General features: G+C 42.3%; 1 protein-coding gene across 13 annotated transcripts in view; it reads right to left on the bottom strand.

Annotated features, from left to right (window-relative positions):
- PRRC2C (proline rich coiled-coil 2C) overlaps positions 1–26,757 on the bottom strand; it is an 80,902-nt gene that overhangs the window by 21,519 nt on the left and 32,626 nt on the right. For 9 of the 13 annotated variants that reach the window (XR_010990634.1, XR_010990638.1, XR_010990636.1 and 6 more), the window contains exons 7-24: positions 26,474–26,553; positions 25,480–25,613; positions 25,311–25,398; positions 24,913–25,054; positions 23,807–23,869; positions 22,464–23,067; positions 21,534–21,703; positions 20,703–20,949; positions 19,437–19,650; positions 16,505–18,844; positions 15,116–15,324; positions 14,358–14,512; positions 13,606–13,936; positions 13,049–13,134; positions 11,960–12,148; positions 9,467–9,718; positions 4,320–4,409; positions 2,532–2,633 (exon numbers count right to left, since the gene is read on the bottom strand). Coding sequence is in view for 5 of the 13 variants with exons in the window: in XM_068164622.1 (XP_068020723.1) it covers positions 2,532–2,633; positions 4,320–4,409; positions 9,467–9,718; positions 11,960–12,148; positions 13,049–13,134; positions 13,606–13,936; positions 14,358–14,512; positions 15,116–15,324; positions 16,505–18,844; positions 19,437–19,650; positions 20,703–20,949; positions 21,534–21,703; positions 22,464–23,067; positions 23,807–23,869; positions 24,913–25,054; positions 25,311–25,398; positions 25,480–25,613; positions 26,474–26,553 (5,496 nt within the window). In the remaining 8 variants the exon portion in view is untranslated. The remainder of the gene's footprint in view (positions 1–2,531; positions 2,634–4,319; positions 4,410–9,466; positions 9,719–11,959; positions 12,149–13,048; positions 13,135–13,605; positions 13,937–14,357; positions 14,513–15,115; positions 15,325–16,504; positions 18,845–19,436; positions 19,651–20,702; positions 20,950–21,533; positions 21,704–22,463; positions 23,068–23,806; positions 23,870–24,912; positions 25,055–25,310; positions 25,399–25,479; positions 25,614–26,473; positions 26,554–26,757) is intronic. The other 4 variants (XR_010990641.1, XM_068164625.1, XR_010990635.1 and 1 more) reach the window with 3 other exon arrangements.

The raw sequence follows: 26,757 nt of genomic DNA, 5'->3' as shown, positions 1-26,757 counted from the left end.
TGAGTTTCATGATGTCCTGAAGAAACTATTGGAAACAACAGCTGCAGTTTGTCTTCTATTTTCAGTTTGTAGTAAAGGGCATGTAACAGTCCTGAGTTTTCTAACAGCTTTGCTTTTAGCAGCTCCTTAACAACCTCTAACTTCTTGAGCCAGAAAAAAGACGCAAGAGAGATTAGTACACTAGGAGCACTGATGCAGCACCATGTACAGACCAGATTGTGAAGGAGTCAGAGGCTCTAAATTAAATGAGGCTGGGAAAGGCCCTGGAACCTCACTGCTTGCTTTGTTATGGGGAAAGAAGAGCAGAAGTTGGACATCATCCTCACTTGAGGCTTCTCATCAACCTTGACCCATAGGGACTTTCATATTGCAATAATGGTCCAATCCATGTTATCCAAAAACTTAACTAAAGACAAATACCAATGTGCATATCTTTAAGGATGCCAGAAAAAGAAAGTTGAAATATATCAAGGTTCTGGACCAGATGCCTACAGAGGAATTTTAGATGAAACTCTGGAATATGGAAGAGGGTTAGGCAGCTCAGATTGAAATTGCTTTGGACTTTTGTTTGCTCAGCTCCTTACCTACCATTGGCCCCATCAGCTAAGTCCTCAAGAGGATGTTTGCTTTAGTAAAGGAGTCTTCAGCAAAGTTAATCCAGGGAAACCAGACCTCAACAAACCTTCCTTTATGAGCACATTACACATACACCCTAGTAGAATGATGTCAAGCCATGGGAGCAACTGTGGCCGAGCTCCCCTGCCAAGTCTCCTTACAGACAGCTTTCTGACAGGGGATGAAGGAAAGAGGAGGTGAGGAGGTACTAAGACCATTCCTTTATGGAGGCAGAATCTGAAGATTTTGTTCGTAAGAGAAGGAGGGAAAAATGCTTTCCCCTCTGCTCTTCCAGAAGTATTGCTTAAAAGAAACAAATATGATACTGAAAAGAGCATGACAAAGAGCTCTGCTCTTTCTGGACCAGAAAGCCTGTTGTGAAAGTGGCAGTTTCGGTGTGTGCTTCAAAACAAGTTTGTTGGTTTCAGCCTCTGCAAAAAGGAAGTAGAGCCCCAGTGGCTGGAATGGAGAAATTAGAGATAAAGCTGCTTCCAAATGCTTTCCCATTTGGTTAGTGTTCCTCAAGGTAGCCTCAAAATGTGGATCTTCAACATACTTTGTTAGGACAGATCCAAGATCTATCATCAACTGAGAAAGCAATCAAATCATTGACACCACAACACCAGAAAAAAACTGCAGGACGATTAACACAAACACTGCAGTTGGCTTTGTAACTGAGCTGTGTCATTCTTCGCAGCATCAGGCTATAGAAACATTCCTACCTGTGTTACATGGGAATCAGACATCCAGCTGCTGAACAGTGAGAGGCTACTCTTTTAGGAAAATGCTTTCAGGCGCCAGAAAGTCAGATATGGAAACTTATACACAAAGTATTTTGTTGTTGTTGTTTAATTACTTGTCCTTCTCCAGCCCTTTCTGCTTTTTTGCTGTCTAATGTTTCAAAGTGATCTTGCAGATTTTTTCAGCAAATAAAGTGTTAACAAAAGAAGAGATTCAACAAGAGATCATTTTAACTGTCACCTCTAGAGAACATGAACAAGCAGCTATCAAACCATGCTAGTGAGACCCAAGTCTCACTGGGACTGGAAAATAGCTTTCTCCAATATGTCAGTTCTGCAACCAATCCCTAGCTTCATTTCTTCTTTTACAAATTTAGAGACACTAAGCTCCTCCTTAAGACTAGAAGCAACTACAATATTTCTACCAGTTCAACCACCGGCAGTAAACCCCAAAGCAAATCTACAAGGTAAGAAAAAAGACGACCAAAACCTTCTAAAGATACAATAGCAAAGCTAGAGCCCAGCTCTACGTTAGTGAGTTATACGATGCACACAGTCCAAAACCCAACAAAATGGGAAAGTGCCATTCAAAATCTTCTACACACCTGGCTCTACACTGGAGAGCAGAAAGCAACAGAACATTTATAACACAACAAGAGACATTCTGACTAGCTGATCAAACTGCCATTCAGACACCAACACACCATCTACATTTTGTTACTTAGAACTTTAGCCATCCAACTCCAAACCACTTTATCACTGCACCAAAATCTTACAGCTAAGAAGAAATCGAGCTCGGCTTACCAAGCAACTCCTTACAGCCCTTAATACCAAACCAGGCAACTCACTCCAAGCTAAACTCTCTAAAAACTTCAGTCAGATTCTGATGGTTTGTCATGAACACTATGGTACAACGTTAAAATGCTAGGATTTTTTTCCAGGGCAGTGGGAGCCAAGATTGGTTGAGATGCCAAGTGTTAATGCAAATCGGGGTTAGAGATTGTAATTGAAATGCATCCTTTGATAGTCTTGTGTTTCAGCCATCCATTTATATGCAAAAGCAGTTCAGCAGAAGAAACAAAGGAAGGCTCTAAAAAAAAGGTTCACCAGCATGTTCTCCATTAACTTTTTCCCCTTCATGCAAGAAAACGACCCTTAGAGGGATGTGGTACATACCTTGAGGGTGAGGTCGACGGTAGCGGGAGAAACTGGAGTTAGGCTGGAGCTCTGTTGTAGAGTCTCCCTCCTAGGGAGGGGAAGGGTGTGGGGCAGGGGCACCTGAAAGGCAGGCAACACACATCACATTCTAACTATGTCTACTACAAAAGCCCCAGAAAAGCACAGCTCAAGCTTTATTATGTGAGCTACAACTTCTTCAAGGCTTGAGCATTTGGCAGGGAAATTTTGGTAAAGGCGAAAATGTAGTAGGTGGGAAAAGGCCATCCAGCAGATGCTGAGATGCTTCTCATCTCTCTTTAAGAGGTTGAAGACTAAGCTTCTTAAGTGTCCATGTCTTCTGCATAGACAAATACCAATTTTCTGCATTGGGATTTACTTTAAAGTACCATTTCAGTTTACTGGTATGCAAAAATTCTTCCCAAGCCAAGTCTGACCCCTCTTGTACCAATATGGTACACGGGGCTGTGTGGCCTTGAGTCCCGAGATGCTATTTCTGAAAAGAGGAAGCTATAAACCTTCAAAGTCACAGGACCATAAAACAAACCAAACCAGATTTGCCATTCAGTTACATTGCCTTTCAAAAGATGAAAGATTTCAAACTTCAGGAAACAAATTTGACATCGTGCCATGGCTGTCTTAGCCTAAGGAAACACTGATGGATTTCCTAGATGTTTTAAATGAAGTGTACCAGAACTCCTCAGTGGCCAGTCTATTACTGCTGACCATTTCTTTCTCCATTCAGGGCACAGCTAGAGGACTTCGACTGAATGAGCTAAGGCTAATCCAAAAGATAGAGATACTGAAGCTTTGAAGCAGGTGATAGCACAGATGCTTTGCAGCCAGGAGCCCTTCTTTCCTGTGTTGGAAATCCAACTCCAACATGCCACAGGGGAGCACACACTGACATTGTTAACAAAAGAATTCATTCTTCCACACTAACCAAAGACAGAAACCACACCACCACAAGAAAATTCAGCACAAGAAGAAGTTCAACCAGTATTGCTTCAAAACTGAATTCAAGGATGCTGCAGTAAGCTGAAAAACATTTCCTAGATGGAATTCACAAGACACTGTCATAAAAAAAATCTGAGATCCTACTGTATGATTCGTTCCTCCCCCAATGAACAAGTGACTCAACTCTGAGCTAATTCTATTTCTCCTGCTTGAACAACAAAAATCACAAGATCCAAGTTGCCTAACAGCCCAGCACACTCAAGACAAACCTTATTTCACTACAAGTCACAACCCAGCTTGTCTTCTCCATCACTGTACCACATTCACACAGTTCAGGATCACTGGCTTTATGAGGACTGCAAACACCTCCTCTCAGCAGCAGCTAAACAACTTGAAAGCCTGATGTCTGCTTCCAGAAACCATTAAGCTTCTCACTTCACATGCAGGTGCTATGATTTCAGGCTAGAGCTCAAAATTGCTTTGCTTGTAAAATCCTCTCTTCAAACTCACCCATAGACCTTTGCTACTGGTGCCAGCTTAAAGTTCTGAGAGCACGCTTCCTCCCTTTGCCGGTTAAGAACTGTTCCCAGAAATATCTCTGCTTTCTGTGCTCTTTAGCTCATTGTGGTTGTTCAAAATACAAGAAAATCCCTGAAGAATTCCAGACCAGACACTAATCAAACCCCATGTCCTTTGGAGTAGACCACTGGATAATGCACAGCTAGTCAACATGAACAGAAGCCCTAGCTGAAGGCACTATTTGGTGCTTTAAAGAAGCGTGAAAATATTTTCTTGTCTTCAAAGTCAAGACGATCACTGCAATAGACTTACGTTCGTCACCAAAGTCTCCTCCATTTTTGTAGTGCTAGTAGCCACTGTGTTAGGATGAGAAGAAGGTGTAGTGTAGTCTGTTACAGACTCCTGTGAAGAAAAATAATTCCATTAAGTATCTCCCTTACCTAAATGTGATTTAAATTTCTTGGGCAGATGTCAGCCTTTCTAGAGGAGGAGTACACCGAGCAACAGAAGATTAGAATTTCACATTTATTTTTTTTTCTCCTTACGAGGCATGTCCAGCAATCGTTGTGTCTGAACTGCTACTGAGGTCAGAAGAAATCTTAGGAGACTGCAGCTTGCCTCATGACCTCACAATATCCATCTAGAAACAAGTCAAAACCCAGGCTGCAAAGCAAGACTATACTGAGCGATGCACTGCCTGGGCCCTAGACATACCCGACTGTGATGGCGTAACCAATTATCACCTGTCACCCAAGATGCTTTAGCCATCTGCAGGCAGTTTCAGCCCATTTAACAAGCAAAATATATTAGCTGAAGGAGTTCTGTAGCTTTAAATAAATCAGGCATTTCTTGGGTAAACCTGTGACAAGCAAGGCCCTCCAGATTCAAAAGAACACATAGGGATGGTTGCTATTTGCAAAACCGTTTTCTTTCCTTGAAGTCAAGTCTCTTGAAAGACACAAGACTCAGTTGGATGGTGAAGTCCACCTCCCAATTTCTGCACTGAGCAGTGATTTCAAGGAAGACAAGGACTGAAATTTCCACTGTAACCAGAGGGTACTCTTGAAGCTTGTCACAGTTAAACAGATCTGTATGTACTCAAAGAAGGCCAAGCCGTAGCCAGTGCCTATTGCCGTTGTAAGTATAAACTGCCTGATGGAAGTGTTTCATTGATTACACTGCCAGGTCTCTGAAGAATGACCTACAATGCACAAAAAAAGGCACTGCTACACACGTGAAGCCATGCTGAACACTGTTCCTCTGCAGCCTGCCCTGGGTGATCCTGCTTTGGCAAGAGTGTTGGACTCAATCTCTGGAAGTCCCTTCCAATCCCTAACATTCTGGGATTCTGTGATTGTATTCTGGACAGGCAAACAGGTGTTATCAGAACCTGACCCACAGACTTTGTTAGATGAACAGTGTGACCCTGAATTAGCCAAGATACACTCTCCAGTAAGCAGTGCAAACTCCAAAGTTTTGCATGTCTGAAGCCCAGCAAAGGCTCTATTGTTTTTGCAGAAACAAACTGCAAGAAGGAACTGAAGGAGAAATAAGCAGCAGGACTGTTGATGAGTGCCTGGATTTGCCCATACAATGATTTTGAAGGCACAAACCACATCAGGCTTGTTTAATTGCATCTGATTAGTACAGTGATAAGCTGTTTAAAAAGTGCACACTCAATCTAGCCTCAAGCCTATGAAAATGTCTTCTATAAGAGCAGTAACAGCCTCAAGATACTAACTGGCAAATAACAAAGAATCCTCAAGTATGAGCTCATTTTGGTGAAGATTATTATAAAAACAACCTAAAGCATAATGGGGTGAGAGAGGACACAATGTACACATTATATTTACAAAGGAAACAGAGAGAGTATTTTCTCCATTTATTTACTTCCCTCACTTGTTAAGCTGGTGAAATACAAGACATGTTTCCTGCAAAGTGAAGTCACAGGCTTGTATTTGATTCCAACAAGCAACCTACACTTAGGTGGAATACGGCAAGCACATGAAGTTGCTTTAATCACAAGGTCCTTCCCATGAGCCACTTTGCTTCCTAGTATCTAACGATGCTTTACTGCGTAAGAGGAAGTTTTTAGTACAGTATTATTGAAATTCCTTCAAGGCTTGTATGTAAGTTTTACAGGATCTCATCACTGAAATTCCTTACAAAAGATATCAGATTACAGCTATCGCTAGCTTTCTCACTTTGGAAATTTACAGCACAGAAGTGCTGAAAAATCAATTACATTAACTCTGATGCCCTTAGAAGTGCATGTGCAATGCTGAACCACCTCACAAGGACGAGTTCCATGCTGAATACGCAGGTAAGACAATGCTTTAGCCATAACCACATTACTCCATGAACTGTAGGTTAACCATCATCCTTCATTTACTGGTACAGTAAATCTAAGAAGCTTTTGTAGTTCAATTAAAGTGATTCTTCTTCTTCTTCTACAGCGGTTTTACTAAAGAAGTGAACAGATTACGTCATGATAAACTAGTAACAGCCAGAGACTATACATGTTTTTCTATCTACAAGCTGTTTATACCTGAAGAAAAAGAATCAGCAAACTCTCTCCTGAAAGAAGAGATCACAGAACCTGAAGTGGCTTTATGAACAAAGGGACAAGGCAGACCTCAGAATTGATCTTGCTATAAAGAATCAGATTAGTATGTAGGATTAATCAGCTATTTGATTTGTTCCAAATTTATGTAGAACCACCCAAACCAGAGAGTTTGTTAAATACTCAAAATTTACTCTTTTAGACATAATCTAAAGCAGCTGTTACCAGGTACCTGTACAAACATTTCACTGCCATGTCCACACCAGGTATTGAATCCTCCTGTGATGTGAAAGCTTCAAAACCTTTGAGATGCTAGGGTTGGGAAAGGCAAGGGCTAAGGTGTTTTACCTGATCCAGAGATTTACACATCAGATTGTCTTTTCTCCAAAAAGACTGCAACACTCAAGAGAAACAGCTACAATTGCTTTAGGGCACCATAATTATGTTCTAATCTTAAGCATCTCACCAGTATGAGTCAACTTATATTTACATAGTTTCTGTAAGGTGAAACAGTCTTGTAGCATCAAACTCACGTGCTCTTCTTAAAGCGTTTATTTTGGGATGGATGGGGTACTTTTACAAAGCTTCTGCTTCTGAAGGAGGACAGCTGTCTAGACTTTTACAGACATTTAAATCATCAAATACACTACAGAAAGTGTGCCTTCCTGGAAGCTGAGCAGTAGCCTCTGAGAAGGATGTTTGTTCAAGAGTGTCACAAGATAGATCATGTAGGTGTACTAGAAACTTCGACATCTGCCATTCAAACAACAGATCAGAGATGTCATCACTTCTTCCCTCATAAACAACCAATGGAAAGAGAACAAAGACAAGAGAAAGCAAGTGCCATCAATACAAGAACTCCAAGGCTGGAGCACTGTTTGAATTTATTTTCAGTCACTTTAAAAAGTAGCAAGACTTTTCTATTCCTGCAAAATCTAGAGGAAGCTCTCCTTATCCAACAGATCTGCAGGCTGTTGGTTCAACTTTCATAGAATTAAATATAAAATACAACTACATCCCTTTCCTAGGAAAAACAACTTACTGGTGCCCTGGGAACTATTCATGGTAAAGGAATTCAAAAGCAAACCTTGAGACAGGAATAGTCAGGCCTATTATTAAATTCTTCTCTTAGCAACAACTTAATGAGGAAGTTATTTGGAATTTTTATGTCCAGCATAAACTGGAAAGTGTCCTTTCACTCTGCTCTTCCCTCCAGATGACCAAAGCTTGGCACATTTATACTGTGTTAATTCTGAAGAACCCTGGCAACCCATGCTTAAATAAGGCCAGAAAGGCACAAAATTCAGACTTCCCCTTTGAAGATCCGATACTTTAAAAATACAACTACAGAGATGAAAATTATGCTGATTTCAATAGAGCTACTCTACATCAAGTTTAACCTGGAGTAATCAATTGAAGACACATTCTGTATGTGGCTTAGAAGCGGCACCTCCAGTTGTCTTGACCTCTGGTCATAGGAGCTTGAAAGACAGCAGGAAACCACATGACACAGACAAGCAACCTTTTTATCAAAACCTCCAGCAAGCTGGTGATCATGACTCTGCACACAAGAAAAGCACTTTACCTGTTTCTGGCATCAACATTAACCACTCATGTCAATTTACAAGATGGAAACTGCCAAGAAGAACAAGAAATACCAGTACCAAATTTTTTTCAGAATTTCCCACTCCAGTGGAAAAGCAAGTTTGCAGTTACCATGCTGGAAGCAAATAATTAACACTTCTCTGTAACAACACTTCATTGAGAGAGAACCTTCTGCTTGAGTGACACCTTGGCAAGAAGCTGCCAAAACTGTCTTGTCTTTTAACTGCAGGTGACAAAGGTAATTTGTGAGTGATTTGCATTTCAAACTCTTCAACTCTTACTGTAAGTTTTGCAGAGGGCTGGTTTTCCTAAATGGCATCAGAAAATTTCTACTCAAGAGTAGGAAAAGGGAGACTGAGACAGCATGCAACGAGTGAGTCTAAACTCACATAACTGCTTTGCGAACATACAAGAAGCACTTTTTCCTTTGCCAAAGCAGCGTAACTATCCACTAGTAACTATTCAAGCTGCCTGGTTTCTTTATATCCAGTATAGGCCAACCACAGTTGCTGCTCAAGACAATGCTGCCATAGCAAGGGCAGTCCTCACACTGGTCTGTAGGTGAAAAGGAGAGCACGCTTCTGCTGATGTTATCCGCCAGGCTATCAATGTCCCACAGCTAAGAACTGACCTGTAGAACAATGACTCCTGATAGCAAGTCACCATCTCATTGTTATGTAGTTAGAAATAAGTCAGGGAAATTTCATGCAGACAGCTATGGTAACATCCTGAAGATCTGCAAGGGATACCTCAACAATATCCAAGCCAACACAAGCTGACATACAGATCCCTTAGGCAAACTAATCGCGCTTTATCCAATGCTTTAGCATCTCCCTAGTTTAGAGATTTATTTTTCCACAGAACAGCACTTGGTTCACAGCTTCAGGTCATCCTTGCACTCACCCAACAACAGTGCACTACAGTTCTCTGCTGAAAGTCAAGTGCTCATCCTGCACATAATCAGATATATCCCAGTTTACACATTCTGCCTATGCCAGGCTTCAGCACAACTCTCCGCAGCAAGGCTCAGGACAGTTTTCACATTCACAAGGCAGCAAAAAAACTAAAACCTTCCAAGCTGATCTCTGAGCAGGGGTATGACAAATAACATGACTCCACACCACATCCAGAGGAACCGTTGAATTCAAGCAGTGCCAGCGTGTTTTGGATCTGCCATTCAGTGGGTTCTGCTGTTGTGGTACCAAGCACCAGCAGGCAACCAAGTGTCAATCACATGCCTGTCACCATATTTTACAAAGGGCACTCAGCAATTTGTCAGTACTTTTCTTACCTTTGTGCTCGTTCCAAACTCAGGAGCAGAGACAGATATCATCGTTCCTATTTCCGTGGTCAGCTCACTTGGTGCTTTTGTTTCCTTTGTAGTGACAGGTTCTGGACTTCTGACAGTGGTGGGAGATGGCTTCTCCTGTCCCTCAGGCTCTCCCTGTTGGGTATCCTTCACCTTTCTGTTCTTTAAAGAACGTTCTTTCCCAATAGGACCAGGTTTATACTCTTTGTTTTCTACCGGACTCAAGTCTGGAAGCTAAGTTAGTGTTAACTTGTCAGTTATATCTTCTCCCCATGTTTTATCCCACATAAATATTTTAGCATACTTAATAATGTTGAGATCTAACAAAGCTTTCCTGAAGAGTAAACATTTTCTAAGAGGTAACTCATTTGAGACTAAATTAGCCATACGTATATAAAATGCACTCATTTTGAACACTGGGAATCTAAACCTTTGTTTTCAAGCAGTGCCTGTTTTATGTGAAGTGGCAGAGTTCAACTACAATAAGATCCAATTAAAACTTACAGAAAAAACCCAAACAGCTTGGTAAGAAAAACACAAAACAGTTAGAAGCCACAAGACTTCATATACACACTGGTTAGTTTAATTTTCAGAGAACCAGGATTTTACAGTGCCCCAGGAAACTAGAACAAAACTACCTTCCTTTGGAGGTATCTTGGTGTATGATGGATACTCAGGAGAAAAAAAACCAAACACCTACACACAAGCTTCCCTTATGCTACAGACACTGTGGCTGGAACAACTGCTGCAACTTAGTAGTTCCTCTTTGTGCTGCTGAACTAAAGTGGAGTGAAGAGCCTCGGGGAACCCCCATGCTCTGCTGTTTAAATAGCCTTTCTGGCTGAGACTACTCAGCCCGCTTCACTACAGAGCAGCACAGTAATTCCTTAAAGACAGTCCTTTAAATTCTCTTCCTTAAGCTTTGATATTGGAAAGGCGTAAGGTGCTGGTATTGTCTCTACAAACACAAATCAGCTGTTTCAGGGGTAGATGAAGACTACAATACAATGTCTTTGGAGAGAGTGGAGTTTCTCAAAGACTTTGGTACCCTTAGGGGCCCAGCAGAGCCCAGCTTTCGGTAGTATTAACTATTGTGTATTTCTCTGCTGTACCCGTTTCATATTTTGCTATAAAAACCCATGAATTGCAGCATACCTGCTGAGTCCCTCATGTAGAATTAAATTCATTCTATGCATGACTGCAGATTTCAGCTTTTTGAAAAACCAAAAAAACCCCAAACCGCCAGCACACACAAAGAAACACTGGGTCTAGAAAAAACAAAAGCGCTTTATTTACATCAGGACCTCTGCCAAATCTCATATCAAGAGGGACTAAACAGCTGGCTCTACTGCAAGTCACCAGTCAAGTTCGTGGGCCACAACCACATCTTTCTGGAATTAAGAATTATAGAATGGCTCAAGTTGAAAGGGACCTTTAAAGATCGTGCAGTTCTAATACCCCTGCCATGGGCAGACACTCTCCCACTCAACCAGGTTGCTCAAAGCCTCATACAGCCTGGTCTTAAACACTTCAAGGGAGGAGGCATCTGCAACTTCTCTGGGCAACCCATGCCAGAGTCTCACCATCCTCACAGTAAGAGCTTCTCTTCTTAATGTCCAATCACCATCTACCTTGCCCATTGCCTCTTTTCCTGTCACCACTGGCCCTTATAAATAGAACCTCCTCAGGTTTCCTGTAGTCCCCTTCAGGTACTGGAAGGCTGCTATAAGGTCTCCCTAGAACCTCCTCTTCTCCAGGCTGAAAAGACCCAACTCCCTCAGCCTGTTCTTACAGGAGAGGCACTCCAGCCCTCTGATCATCTCCGTGGCCATCCTCCGGACCCTCTCACAGAGATCCACGTGTCTTGTGTTGGGAACCCAGCAGAGCTGGACACAGTACTCCAGGGGCAGCCTCACATTTCTCAATCTGCTGGCCACAGAACCAATCAAGAAGTTGGTGCTGAGTGCTAATGATGCACAGATCAGTATGCACGGGAGCAGAAAGAACAGGAAACTGTTTCATTAAGAATCACTGAAGATGAGACTTCAGAACTAAGCAAGGCACCATGCATCATTCAGAGGCAGGTAAAGCAAGCATGGTAACAGGAAGACTAGTGAAACATGACATACAGCCAGAAACAGAACATTTGCTTCAAAACAGAGCTCAAAGACCAAGCAAACTAAGGTCAAGAGAAAACCAAAACCAGCAAACAAAATCAAAATGCCCTACCATATCCAGAGTCTCCCAACAAATCTATCACAATTTCATAAAGCCAGCCCTGCTCTAGTCGCATCCCTTGTTCCAATAGAATCAGACAGGCTAGGGGGCTAGGATCCCATTTACTTATGCTTGTTTCTTGAACTGAATTCCACATCTTCTCTCCAAGATGTTTTCAGGGAACTGAACTGAATGAGTATCTTGTTCCACTATTTGCAACCTCTTTTCAATGGAACTTTTTAAGTTTAGAAGTTTTACCTTCTGTGCTTTGATGGGGCCAGCCCGAGGCTGTTTCTGTCTTTGCTCTTTTGGTTCTGGTAGCTTCTCAGTGGACTTCTCAGAAAGTACAGGGCCTACTTCATTGTCACTGCCACTGGAAGCTGGGGCTCCAAACTGAATGGTTTCTATACCAAGATCAACTCCACCTTCTTGCCCAGGCTTTGCACCCTAGTTAAAAGGGAAATATTTCATGCGTTAAAAACAATTTTAGATTAGTAAAATCCCACTGGTTTGGAACACAAAATACACTCAGCTGAAAACCACTAAAAGGGTACATTTACCTTCTGCTAGCAAAAGCATTATTTGGAGGAGTAAAGAATGTATGAACATACGCTTGCTCTTCCTAAAGTTCCTACTGCTTATATGAATTCAAAAGCAAGGAGAGAGAAAAAGGACCACCAGCGAAGAAATACAATAAACGTGATCAAGATGATGAAGTGGCAGAGAAGGAGGAAAGAAGTAAGTGCAATATTAAAATGTCCAGACTCAAGTTCACAAGATACTCATGGAAGTTCACTTCAAAAGGAGTAATAAGAAATTAAAAAATATTTTCAAATCTCACAGTGAAGCTAAAATGTTCTTCTAGGAGAAACAATGTCATGACCAAAAACAGTCAACAAAACAAAATCACAGGACTTAAAACACAAGCTACAGGGTTATGCAAATTCCATGGGGTAAATAGAGCTAATATAGTTGGAAAGCATCTACTGCTTTTTGTGGCTCTGATTTAATAAGGGATATTTAGTTCTTTTGAGACATGCTGGTTTTGCCTACATTATTGAGCTCTACACCCAAGTGTTGGCATGCAACCTGGGCAATATTTTTACTTTAGAATGCACTGCACAACAGTAATCAGCCTGTCAATAACTGAGTTTATGCAGAGAACAGTTGTTCCATGCTCCAACCATAAAAGCAATCATCTGTACTATCTCCTGACTTCAGACAATTCTAGATGCAGTAGTTTAAGTATGTGAAAACCTGAATATATGGATCACGTGTATTTGATCCCAATGAGATATAATTTGAGTAAACTTCACAAACAGCTACTCTTCTTCCCTTCATTCTTACCTCTGGAGATGTAGCTGCACCAAAAGATGTCAAAGGCTTGTTCCAAGCACTAACTGAAGGTGGCTGAGGTGGGCTAATAGGTCCCACTGACAATTAAGACAAAAAGAGAGAGTTAAAAAAAACCCCACTGTTGCTAAATGCATTCAACTAAAATTATTGATTGACTGATAATCTAGTAAAAAACATTCTGATTAAATAAGCTTCGGTTAGAAACTCTTAACCTATCCAGCAGTTAACAATATGTTCCCTGCTTAGCTGGGGCAATCATGTTTGGAAGCATGACCAAGCCTGACAAAAGAGACTCCTGAATGCAGTGACACCTGCTCATTCATAGTGAATGAAGAACATAGAATGTTGACTGCTAGGCAATACCACACTGCAAAAATCTCCTTCCAGAGGTATTCGTAAGTTGCAACACGGCACTTGGGAATGCTGTCCTGTATTCCCTGAGCTAAATAAATTTGCAGGTACAAATGAGACATCAACAGAGTGCTGGCAATCGGCATTCTCTAACTGTGACACTTGCTCCCACCCCAAACCCAAAAGACGTTACTTACATTTTTTGGAGATGTCATTTAGAACTGCTGAAGGAGGCACCTTGTTTTCCCATAATTCGGCTCCTAGCCCATTGTGAGCCTGGGTGTTTTGCAGAACTTTGCCTGACGCTGTGTATTCTGCACTGGCTGTCCCTCCTGCTGCCTGGTTTGGTGTCTGAGCAGCAGTCTGTGGCTGGACTGGAGTCTGTGTCGGACCAGGAGGCTGTGCCTGAGCTTGAGCCTGCTGTGCAGCTGCAGCCGCTGCCTGTTGCTGCTGCTTCTTGGCAAACCTGGGTGGAAGCTTGGAATTCTGACCTCGGCCTTTTTCACTTGATCCCTTTTTGGTCCAAACCTGTAAGCAGAAGTCAATTTTATTCTTACAGGTTACAGACTGTATGGACAACCAACTGTACACTCTGTAGCAGCAAAATGCAAATAGATTAAGCCTAAGGGCATTTAACTACAGGAGCAATGACTTCTCATCCATTTTCCTCTTTGAATCAAATTACATACCGGCAATAGCATAAATCTTTATCACAGTATGAAAAATTATCATTTTGGTTTGCCAGCTCCACCTGCCTGACAGTGTCCGATCAGAAAGTATGGAATCCTAAGATGACTAAGTAAAAATTGGTTTTATTATTAACACAAGCATCTAGTTATATTTATAAGGTGAAAATAGAGGGTTTTTTTAGGAAAGCACATTCTGCATGCTTCACAACATTCCCAGTAATGCAAGGAACTCTTTCCCGCTATAAATACTGGTCTTGTACCTGCACTGTTTGTTCCTCCTTCTTTCTGCGCTCTTCATCTTGCAAGCGTTTTTGTTGCTTCTTAGACACCACTTCTGTGAAACCATCATCATTCAAGTTAGATTGGGAGTCTTCAAGTACTGTCACTTCAGGGTGATCATCAATGATCACAACACCTATAGAAAAAGGAAAGGTATAGATGCTGCTGTTTTAATATCTTCAGATGCAGCACACCAAGTCAAATCTGATTCAGAGTGGAAGCAGTTTCCCCACAGACACAAACTGTGGCCCCAATTAAAGGTAAGCTTCTGCTTAGCAAATGTTTTGCTGCTGAGTTTGAACACAAGCAGTCAATCTTTAAGAACTGAAAAATTGGGAGGTTCCTGTGCTGAAATATCCAGGAAGTAAGAACAAAAACATCATAATGAATAATTAACAGCTTTCCTGAATATCAGCTCATCAGTGATATGCCTTCACTTACGAAGGTTAAACAAATTATTAGACCATGGCGGAAAATGGTCTGAATGACTGAGTTAAGATCAAGTGAACAAAAGTGTTCTTATCCAAATATAGAAACACAATGAGACTTGCCACCTTCCAGAGGCACAGACATCGTTAAATAGATATGACAAAGATGGCAACACTCAAGTACACAATTACTTTGGTGTTTTTAAAACAATAAAAAAATCACCTTTCCTTTTTGGTAAGCTTTCAAACATCTAGTTCTTCATGCAGGAAAGCTAGCAGGGGTCAAAATTCAGCACGTTAGCAGTACATACTTGCGTAATTGTTAAGATCAAACTGAGATAAGGCATCCACTTTTTCCTTGGGCTTCTTTGGACCAGCCTTAGATTCTTCTCTCTTTTTGCCACTTGTATCCTTGGTGGTTTTTTGTCCTGTGGCAGTTACAGCTCCGTCGTCCTGATGTGAAGAGGTGCCACTGGTGGGATCAACACCAGGGACAGCTGCCGTCTGCTCTTCAAACGGCCTGTGTTAGAAGAGAACCACGAAAAGTAAAATTAACAACTAACCACAGAGAACACTCAGAAAGGAGTTAATCAATCTAATTCAGATCACATTATAGGGCTGCAAATATCTACTGTGCAACTTCTCAGTAGGCTCCAGGCTTTTACTTTTCAGCTCCTCGATGGGGAGGAACTATTTTGGGGACATATCAAGTAGCCTGCTGCCAAAAAGAAAAGCAAGCATAGTTTTAAGGTTGATTCTGGCTTGCTCTATGCGGTCTGACGCACCAAAACTCAAGAACTCAAAAATACACAAGTATAGCCTTCCATGAAGAAAAAAACAAAAGAAAACAAAACCCCAAAACCCCCACCCACCCAATCAAAACCACCCAACCAACCAACCCCAGAGGCTTACAGTATGCAATATGAGCAAGGTTCAGCATACATGCTCTACAGTTTTATTTGCTAAAATACTATCTGAAGCTGCAAGAATCAGATTTGCATAATTTTGACGTTGCTGTGGAATCTGCAGCATCCAAGTTTGTCTTTAACACCTCATCACTTAAACTCTTAGCTTTAACTCAAAAGTTAGAGCACTGATCACAAGTTTAAGGCCAGGAAAAACCTGAACTTCAAATACAGTAACCTATAAGCACAAGAATCTTAGAATATAGGGACAGGCACTCAGTGAAGAAAAGCCTTGTCCTGACTCCCACTTAGACTACTGTGCATTCTGGCTACAGAACAGTGAGCAAATAGTAACATTAGATAATTATCAAGTTCTAATTTTAGGATGTAGAGAAAATTTATGCCTCAATGGCAAGCACTTCTCAACTTGTTCACCTGTGTTAGGTGTGTGATCCAAGAATACAAGAAGTCAAATGCAGCGTGGCAGTCTATGTACTGAACTGCAAGTCTGCTCACCTGGACTTCAGCGTGCACCCAGCTCTTGAGAAACACAGCTCAGCTCTGAGAAACAGCACTGTGTTTTCAATTGGGCTTTTTTAAACACTATGCATACATACAGGAATACTCTTCCCTTACCTCCATATTCCAAGCATCTGTATATAACCAGGAATAAACAGGAAGTACACAGCCACAGATGCATGTGTTATTCTAACAGGTTATTACAAATCTGAAGTAACTGCTAACAATTTTGAACCAGGAGAAGACAACACAAGACCAACAGGAGCTGGTACTCACCCCCTCTTTCCACTTCTGGGGGGAGGCCCACTCCGCCTTTCACTCCTAGGCCCAGAGAAGTTCCTCCCTGGTTTAGCCGGCCCACTGTTGCCACGTCGGTTCTGACGGTCTATTCCAGGCCGCTGACTAGAAAAACTTCTCTTGGCTATTTCCCTTTTTGGAGCTCCAGCATTTTCTCCTGCCTTGACAGCCACCTGTGCTGCTACATCTGCTGTTTTCTTCTCATCCCTTTCCCGCCTCTCATTGAAGTCGCTGCTTTCTGAGGCTGTTTCCCACTCTTCGTTTGCCTGGTCTGAAGAGTTCTGGTTGGACAAGTCCGGGGTCTTACTTCCTGACACATCCAGCACAGCGCTAGAGGGCTCGCTGACGGCATTGCTAACCGTGGCGCTCGCTGAGGAGCTGGCTACCGTCTCACTGATCTTCGATGCGGCCTCTCTCTCTTTCAGGCGCCTAAAGCGTGGTGGCTTGTCTTGCCTTGGAGGCCGAGCAGGCCTTTGTCTTCGTGGCCTCTCTCTATTTGGGTCAAACTTTCTCTCAAATTTTGGAGGTCTTTTATCAACTGGTATAGGACCATAATGTTCATTTCTTCTTGGAGGCTCCCCATCTTCTGGTTTAATGATCTCTGTCTGCCTAGGGTTCCACTGGTTGTCTCTGTAGGCTGGTCTCCTTATTGTAGATGGGCGTGGAGGACGCCCCCCAGGATCCCTGCCACCACGTCTATACATTCCCCCTCTGCCTCGTCTAGAAGGCTCTCCTTTAGGAAGGAATCCTGGTTTGGGTTTGTTGTCGTCATCTCTTATATAGGTTTTTTCTAGGGCTCTGTTGTCTACTCTGATGCTGTTTTCAGGTTTGAACGACAGGGGCTTTTGAGGCTTCTTACCATCAGCTCTCTCTTCCCTTTTTGGGTGCTTGCCTTTGACCAGGCTGTCTTTGTCAGAGAGCAGCGTGTCGCTAGCGCTTTCGTGAACTTCACTGTCAGAATCTGTCTCCGAACCGTGCTGTCGCCGCCGCTTGGGGATTACTTCAAAGTCAGAACTCTCACTACGAGTCTCACTTTCTTCTCTTTGCCTAACAGGCCCTGAAGGCACATGGTCTGATCTAGGCTTAGGATCCCTGTAGTGTGGGTACTCTCTGTTGTGGCCTCTACTGCCCCGGCCACGTCCTCCATAAGAACCCCTGTAGCTACGACCTCTAGAATAATACTCCCCACGACCTCTGCCTCTATACCCCTGATCTGGGAACCAGTCTCTGTCCCGAGCCTCTTTCCAGTATGTCCTGGGTGGTAAGCCAGGCTCCCTTTTTACTGGTCTGGTTTCTAAGCGTGTTTTCTCTACAGCCTCCTTGCTAACTGCCTTCTCAGTCTGCTTTTCTTCCTTCACTGAAGTAGCTGGCTGCTGAATGAGGGGCTGCTGCTGTGTTGCTGGTTGAGCAGCCAGCTGCTGTCCTGCAGAGGGAAGCTGTGGAGTGGCAGGCTGGGCAGCTGGTAGCTGCTGCTGGACTGGAGGAGTGGGTGGCTGAACTGTAGCTTTAGTTGCAGCCTCAGTTTGACTGCTCTCCTGGCTTGCTGGCATTGGAGCAGCATCCTGGGTTATTTTCTTAGCCAGAGGAACGCTGCTGGAGGCAGATGTCTCTGGCTCAGCCTGAGGCAGAGGCACTTGAGGTGCTTCCTTTTTGTCATTTTTTTCAGACTTGCTAGCTTTTTCACTAGCTGTCTTTTCTCCTTCTTTCTCCTTCCTCTGCTCACGTTCTTCTCTCTGTTCACGCTCTTCCTTCATATCTCTAAGCACCGGTTTTTTAATAGGACCTGATCTTCTCACCGGTCTATCACTGCCTTCATCTCTCCTGCCATAACCTGGCCTAGGACCCCATCTTGTTTCAGACTTGGGTTTGAAAGTTTTTTCAGGTTTTGGTCCTTCTGATGTCCGGTTACTGATCAAAATGTCTTTTTTTGGCTTCATCTCAAGTCTCTCAATTGTCTCCTTTGTCTCAACAGGCCTGCTATTTAATTTAGAGATATTTGTGGCTGTCTCATTCCTCTGATCATCTGATTTTAGAGAGTGACTTGAACCATGGGAAATGCTTCTCTTTAGTGAAGAGTGACTTTCCCCAACAGGGACCAATTCTTCCGGGGAGCTACGTGTAGCTTTCTCATTTGCCCCTTCAAAATTAACTGCTGTGTTTGGTGTGTCAGTTTGGAGAGGTTGTACATCTTCCAAAGGCCTGCTTGTGAACTTTTGTACCTCCACCTCTGCTGATTCTCTGAAAAAGTCTGTCTTCTGCTCTACAGGATAGGCAGTGGCAGGGACAGCAACTCGTTCTTGCTCCAAGTGTGCCTCAGACCTAAGCACCCAGCAAACAAGAACATTAGGGGGTGGTGTGGGGAAAATTTTATTCACAAGTACTTAAGTAATTTTGTATTTCTATGAAGGAATGATGTCAAGGAAATAACATGTATGCGTTTTCATAGTGGCTGCTAGTTGTAGAGGTCAATTTTAGGGTACTTTTAGATGTAGAGGAAGAGTTTCTGACCATTCATCATACCATACAGGTCAAAAGTGCCTGTTCCGCTTTTTGTTGTAGTTAACACATCTCTCTTGAAACCAATATACAACAGACAGAAATTCTCTGATAGGGGGAAAGCAGACAGAGAACAGGACAACACCAGCTGAAAACACTATGGCAGTTACCATCCATGAGATTAGGTTAAGGATCCTTAACCAAGGGGTAAATTGTCTTCCTACACTGCACTACAGAGCAGATATGTCTGTTTTATACCATGGCACCAGGTACATCCCCAGCCACAACGCCTTTATGAAGAGCAGCTGAACTTAGTCAGTTTAACCCTTGGCTTGTGATGTAAGTTACAAAGCCAAGTGTCTAAGTAGGTATGGCTCAGAGAAGTGTCCTGCAGGAGTGGTTGACCCAGGCTTACCTCAAATTGTCAGGCTCTTCTAACACCTTGGGAGGAGAACTAGATTGCTGAGGTTCTGCATGGGGATAGGGGTCTGACCCCCACATCATGCGGGGCTCTGACAAAGGAACAGGATGCTCTCTTGCCGAGCGAGCCATATGTTCAAATGAGTCTGAACCAGCTGCTGATCCCTCTATCTGCTCTCTTCTCATCAGTGGTTTGGGAGGCATAATTCCTGTGACAGATTTAAGTTCAACAATTGAAAACAGTTTAACATTAGTAAAGAAACTTGCCTCAAGACAAAGCATATCAGGAGGTAATGAAGAACACTATTCCCTCTCCTCCAATTTCCTTTCCTTTGTACCTTCCAATGTTGAAACCAAATCTCTGCAGTCACTGCCAGCTGACCTCAGAATGACTAAATCATATTCACCATTAGCACCCTATGCAGGAATAGAAAGAAAAGCTGTCTGCTTCCACTACAATGGCACAAAACAGGTCTGTAACTTGCAAAGTTGCAGATGAGGTTTCTGCTACAAGATCGGAATGGCAAAAGGTAAGATGAGGGTATGCATCTGAGGGTTTTTGTGCTCTATTATGGACTCTGAGTATTGTATTTTGGTTCTTTTTGGTAACGTTTTAAAGCAATTCTGTAGTCATCACTGTCTTTGCTGAGCCTGCCATTTCCTCCATTCATTCCTTGCACTCATTCAGAACAGCCATTCCCTTCCTCATTAGCTCCTCTGTTACACTACATGCCACACTTGTGCTATTTATGCAGAACAGCTTTCCTAATAGCAAGTCAGATGGCCATTCCACAAATTAAAAAGGACATTTTAGTGCCAGGAATCTGAAACCACTACTTTAGTCAGACTCTAGAGGTGCTAACAGACTATAGAGAAACACATTTTCATGTTTTTTTTTAATGACCAAGTGCTAAGGTATAATGAAACACAAATGGTAAATACACTATTTTTCTCAGTTCAGCCTCCCAAAAGCTTTCATACCTATAACAAACCAAAGCCTAGGCTGGCATTCTAAATACATCCTTAACTGTCATTAACACACTTGTGATAAAGCAAGCTGTGATTTTACTTTATTAAAGTTTGACACAACTACCAGTTTCATAGTATTACTAAAATGTATTTAGTCTGAAACAATGAAACGACGTACTTCTCTTTAAAAGCCTCATCTGTTTGCTGTTACCGTACACAGTGTGTTTAGGGAATAGCTTCCATTTCAAACTCAAGAAAGATCAGAAGCCGAAAAGCTGCTGCCAGATTTTACCTGGATGAATAGGAGGCATATCCATTGCAGGTCTTCCAGACATCATTCGTGGGTCCATGTAAGACTGCATCATAAGCCACCGTGGATCAAAGCCCATTGAAGCTAGATGCTGAGGATGCGGTTGCATGGGCTGGTAAAGGGCCCTGTGCTGGGGAGGTGGGACAGGGCCACTAGAAGGCTGTGAGGCAGCAGACTGAGGAAGGACACCTTGTTGTTGTTGCTGCCATTGCTGCTGTTTCATTTGCTCCTATGTAACAGAAAACAATATTAAAAGATGTTTTGTTAAGATGAAGACTTGAGCAGAACTCAAATAACCCTTGCAGTCAGGCACATTTATCTCCAGGACTCTAAGTACTTGGAAAGTTAATTGCAAATGGGCATCAGGATCAACAAGGAGAAAGGGAGAAAAACAGACTGGACTATTTAGAATAGCTAGTAGGTGTTCAGCTGAGATGCAGAACAACCCGTATTTCATGCATGTTATTAATGCTAAGTGCTCTTCAGAACATAGGATTCAAGTCCAAAGATGCAATAAACAATGGTCATCAGACCCCAAGTTCCACAGGAAACCACAGGGCAATGCTCTACTTCCAGTAAAACTGGGCAATTTCCAAAGCCTCTTGCCTTCTGCTCGCTGTTACACACTTCACAAGTGACAAGAAGCATTCCAGGCAGAGTAATTCTTTCCAATACCACAGATGTTATAGAAGCTGGAAACTAACAATTCAGGCTTTTTGAAACACTTATGGTCACATTTGTTTTCAGAACAAGGCAGAAGACATCATTCTTTTAATGAGCTTCCTTCCTTCTTCTAATGAACTGGTCAGTTACCTGCTGCCTCTGAAATCTTGGTGGTAAAGATTTCTGAAACTGCTTGGAATAGCCTGAGGAAACAGCAGGACGAGGCTGAGCTCCTGAATCTGGCTCACTCTCATGAGTTGTCTGTGAAATCTCTTTCTCATTCCGACTGCTATCTTGTCGAGTGAAAACTGCTTGATCTTCTGGGGGGAAAAAAAAAATACAACCAACCACCAATAAAAACAACCCACACAAGGGAAACAAGAGTGAATGTTGAAACTACAGCAATTTCACCAGAATGTCAGATAAAGAATGTTGTTCTAAAACCCAAAGACTGCCCTCTCTAAACTCACAGTCTTAAGTTCGGAAACTAATAAAGGCAAAAACCCAATGCCTCAAAAGAGAACAACTGTTGTTAAACGGATGCCTCCATGTCCCTTTTAGACTCAAATACACTGGGTAATTAACCACTGACATTTTAGGTTGTAACTATTATGTGATTTAAGGAGTGCTTTATCAGTGCTACCAAATTACATTTCAAACAACTTATTTTATGAAATGAGGTTTGGTTTTACAATCACTTTTGCCCATTTAAAGGATAACACAGCCTTATTAAGCACAGTCTAACAGTTCTCCTGCAGCATTCAAGTTCTAGGCACTAACTTTAAATATGTGCTCTTTGTGTCTGAGAGAACACAATAGCTGAAAAGATTTGCATTGCTTTTTAGCAACATGAGTTCCTGACCCTCTGTTAGCAAGAAAAGAAAGGCTGCTCCTCTGTATTGTTCAAAATCCAGGCTAAATCACAGTGCTCAGTTTTTCTTTTAACATTTTGATGGGTTGGACAAATAGGTTAATTAGACTCCTGGGCTAATGCAAATGGGTTAATTAAACTCCTGAAGTACAACTATGCGCTGTGGCTCAGCTTTAAGACAGACAACTCTGACTTGTGTGCAAGCATACCTTTTTCCTCCTTGTTATTCCTCGTTTCACTTTCTTGTTTTTCTACTACAGTTGTTGCCGCAGGTTCTACAGGCTCAGGAACCTCAGGTGCTGGTTTCTCCTCTTCTTTCTCTTTCTCATTCTCCTTCTCTTCTTTTTCCATCTCCTTTTCTTGCTCTTTCTCCTTTTCTAGCTCTTTCGCCTTCTCCAGTTTTTCTTTTTCTTCTTTTTCCTTTTCTTTCTCCCTTTCCCTCTCTTTTTCCTTTTCCTTCTCCCTCTCTTTCTCTCTTTCTCGCTCCCTCTCCCGCTCCCTTTCTCTTTCCCTTTCTCTCTCCCGCTCCCTTTCCCTCTCCCTCTCTTTCAGAGGGTCTTCCCGAGAGGGTTTTGTCACACAGCCAAATTTCTCATTTAATCGTTTTAGCTTTTCAGCACAAGCTGCTTTTCGCTGTTCTTCCATCCTTCTTTCTTCCTCTTCTCGCCGCTTACGGGCTCGCTCGACCGCAGCAGATATCTCTGACTGCTGTCTTCTCCTCTGTTTCCAAATTTCATCTTCATCTGGTACTGGTTTAGGGGGAAAGGGTCCCTGCCTTCCAGGTCCTATCTGGCGATCAGGGGGAGGAGGGTGCTGCAATAATAAAATCAGTTAAGTCATGTAGAACAGACAGCTGAAATACTACATTTCAACTATTTATCCACACGTGTATTTGCATGGCACCTTCAAAAAGCAGCATTTGGAAGAAACAGCAAGCCCCCAGCTTCCTCATCCTGCTCAACTCATGCAACCTGACCTCAGAAAGAGAAGGTAAAGATTTAGCTGGTCTTAGGTCACTCCTCCTCCCCATCGCCAAGACAAGTGACAGCAAAGATAACAAACATCTTTTAAAGCTGGTTACAGACTGCTCTAAATAACACAGATTCAGGCAGATCTCCAACAAAAGCATCCCAAGAAGCCAAAGAAATTCAAGGTAGCTCAGGATACCAGAGCTTTCAATGAGGACTTCTGAAAACTGGCAAGAAGCTGCTACATACATACTTCATTTGGAATTTCATCTCCTCATCTGCCTCAGTAGGCAGCCCTCCACCACCATTAGCATGCCACTGTCCTCTCTAGTTCCCAAATGGGGCTGAATAACTGAAAGCTCCTCAAGTTTTCATACATTTCACATGCCACTTACAAGATGGGCTCACTTTACACAGTTAGCAGCACAGCTGTGTTGGGGCCCCATTCCTACTGGTCCCAGGCACTATGATTATTTAACTTGTTAAAGAAAAGGCTTATGACTTTTATTTTTAGCTTACACCCTTCCACTACAGCATTAAAGACTGTAACTAGAGGAAATAAGGACAACTCCAATCTTTCTTACCGGTGGTAGAATAGATTTTGGATGAAGAGCAGGACCACCTCTGTCATGCAGCAGACCCCGATCCTATTGGATCAAACATAGTACCAGGGTTAAGCAAGCTCATAACCGACAGATTTTAGATTTACTGTTTTCTACTGCATTAAGATACTAGGTCTAGCACACTATCTTCATACAACACAAATTCACATGCAAAACAAGGGCAAGAACATTTGCATTTTATATACCAAGAGCTAAACAACTGTTTTAACATTTCATACATCCAAATTTCAGAGTTGATGTTACTGCATCGCTTCTCCTCAGATTCAATGTGGTAGTAAACCCTCAAAGATGTAGTTGTTTACAAAATGGAAAAGGTGCAAGTAAACCCAATTCTAAATCCCCCTTCTTCACCACTACTGGGCAATTTTCAGCCAAAGTTTAAAGTATTTTTTTCTGGGAAAATAAATATGGGACAGGCATAAGATGAGGTGCTTGCCAATTCTCCTCTACTAGAGCATAAACCAAAAGCCAAAATGGTTGAGCTAATGAACTCTATATATGTTATGTTTAAAATCTGTCTGCCCAAGATACCAGAAGTGAGTTGACATCATTGCTAAGCTACAATAAGGAAATGGGTCATGATACCAAAAATCTCAACCCCACACCCAGGAGAAATTTGTGGGTCAACCAGGTGCCATTTCACTCTGTATCACTGTAAAACATGACAGACAGAACAGCTTCATTCACTGTTACAGGAATGGACAGCAGAGTATCAAGTTTAAGCTTGTCAATTAAGTCACAGTAACTGTGCCAGAAGTTCTCACCCCTCACAGCCGTGGATTAGAAGGCACTAGATACGGACAGCCCATTTTCATTTTATGACCCGGGAGGAGCTGAGCTGAGCATAGGTTGGACTCGATGATCCCTGAGGTCTCTTCCAACCTTAGTTATACTGTGACTAAGCACCACCCGATCAGTTACCACAGCTCAGAAAATGCTTCCAGTAGCTGATGTTTTCACTCATGTTCATAACCTTTACTGACCTGACAGTGTAGAAATACACCTGAGTCAGACCTCTCCTGCCCAGGCTATTGCCAGAAGAGCTGAAGGGAAGAACACACATATACCTGATCAAGCTGAGAGCTTTTTCCGTAAGACCCTTTGGTTGCTGCTGTGGAAACTTGGGTGGCAGACTTCGCACTTGTGTGTTCTTCTGCTTCCTTCTGGCCATCAGCACTCTCAGAATCTTTTGATGGTGTTTGTTCATCACTTCATGCAAAGAAATAAGAAAAACAGAAGGTGGTTTAACTTCTATCCTGAATGTTGCTTAGCAAGAGCAAAACCTCCTCTCACCAAGGGTAAGTTCTACTGCACATCCAGCTGACTGGAGTCTGCGGGTGGTTGTGCAATTTCGTGCAGTATTACTGGACCAAACTGAGTATTTGCACTCAGGTATCTCAGTTAACCTTCCCAAAAGCTAAACCAGTTAAGTGGCTCTCACACCCAAATGACAACACCAACTCACCCACTTTCCTTCTCTTTCTGACTACTTCCTTGTTCATCATCATCACTGAAGTTCAACTGCTCAGTGTAATCCACTTCACTCTGAGCACCTGATGCATAAGCAAATGTTCAATTGGTCTTTCAGAAAAACTAAACATACAAATAAAAAGCCATTAATCTGATCATCTTACCTGCCCAGCCTTCATCAGCCTCAGCATCTAAATTATCAAATTTATCAAGTTCTTTAAGTTCACTAGCACTGAGAATGGAGGGACGCTCGATAGGTTCTGCACACCACGAAGGTGGTCCTCTTCCTCTTGGCCCTCTGAAAAAAAAAAAAAAAAAAAAAAAAGAGAAAAAAGGCTACTGTCACTATTTATTCACAAAATGACTAGATGGAAGGTCAACTTGTAGAGTACACAGTAGCATTTTCTCAAATGCAGTATAAATGTATCACCCATATGCACAACTACTGTAGTTTAAATAATTACTAGTACATCACTAGATGGTTCTTTACAGCAAAGATCAGATACACTACAAGCCTTGCTTGCACACTTCAAACATGCCAAGCATCAGGTGACAGTGGAAAATCACAAGCCTTGTAGCTTTCAAACACACACTGTGCAGATCTGCCATTGTCCTTTATATCAATTTGTCCATCTCAGATATTTCTTGCTTTCCCACTGTCAAAAGGTTCTGTACCTTCTCCCTACCCCTATACTTAAGTTCTTCCAGCCATCCCTCTCAGCCTTTGCCTTCCCAACCACCTGTCAAAGTTTGTCCCCTCCTGCCTATTGCATCCCATTTCCTCATGCATGCGCTCAGTCATCTTCAACTGCAGAGAAAAGCACAGAAAGGAGGAAAACTAATTTTATAATGAAATACATATTTCTTTAACTGGAGTGCGGTAGAATTGAGAACCAGAAGTAAATGTTTTTTACAGCAGTGGCAGAGTCCCTTTTACAGGCCAAATTCCAGCTGAAGTTTCAGAAGTGTCTCCAAGAGACTCCTGCTCTTTCCAGACAAACGTTCTGTAACACAGACTTTCAAGTCTTGCCATGGAGCTGTGAAACACAAATCACTTCATGACAGTGCTCCACACAAGCCATGTTTGTAAGACTAACCAGTGGCAGGTTTTATGCAGTATATAATAATCAAAATACTAACACTTGTAAGGTTTCTTACCTGCTAGGCTCAGAATTGGGAAATCTTGTTGGACCCTGAATGGAAGGAGGATATGCCATTCTAGGATACTGATTAAACATCTGAGAAAAGTTTAAGAACAGGAGCAATTTGTTAAAAAAATATTACATTAAGCATACTGAGATCACCAAAAGAATCACAACCAAAGTAAAGCAAAAGTCTTCATTGGAGGCAGCTGGCTTCATATTACAAGTCACCAAGGGGGAGTGATTTTAAGTGCTAATCAGCTCCTGACAAGTTCAAACTCAGAGAAACAGGAGCAGAAA

The sequence above is a fragment of the Melanerpes formicivorus genome, unplaced genomic scaffold, assembly GCF_026170545.1.
Source record: "Melanerpes formicivorus ecotype bairdi unplaced genomic scaffold, bMelFor1.0.p_v2 SCAF_81, whole genome shotgun sequence".
In the NCBI taxonomy this organism is placed as follows: domain Eukaryota; kingdom Metazoa; phylum Chordata; class Aves; order Piciformes; family Picidae; genus Melanerpes; species Melanerpes formicivorus.
The sequence above is the reverse complement of the archived record's forward strand: the minus strand, read 5'-3'. Positions and strand labels throughout refer to the sequence as shown.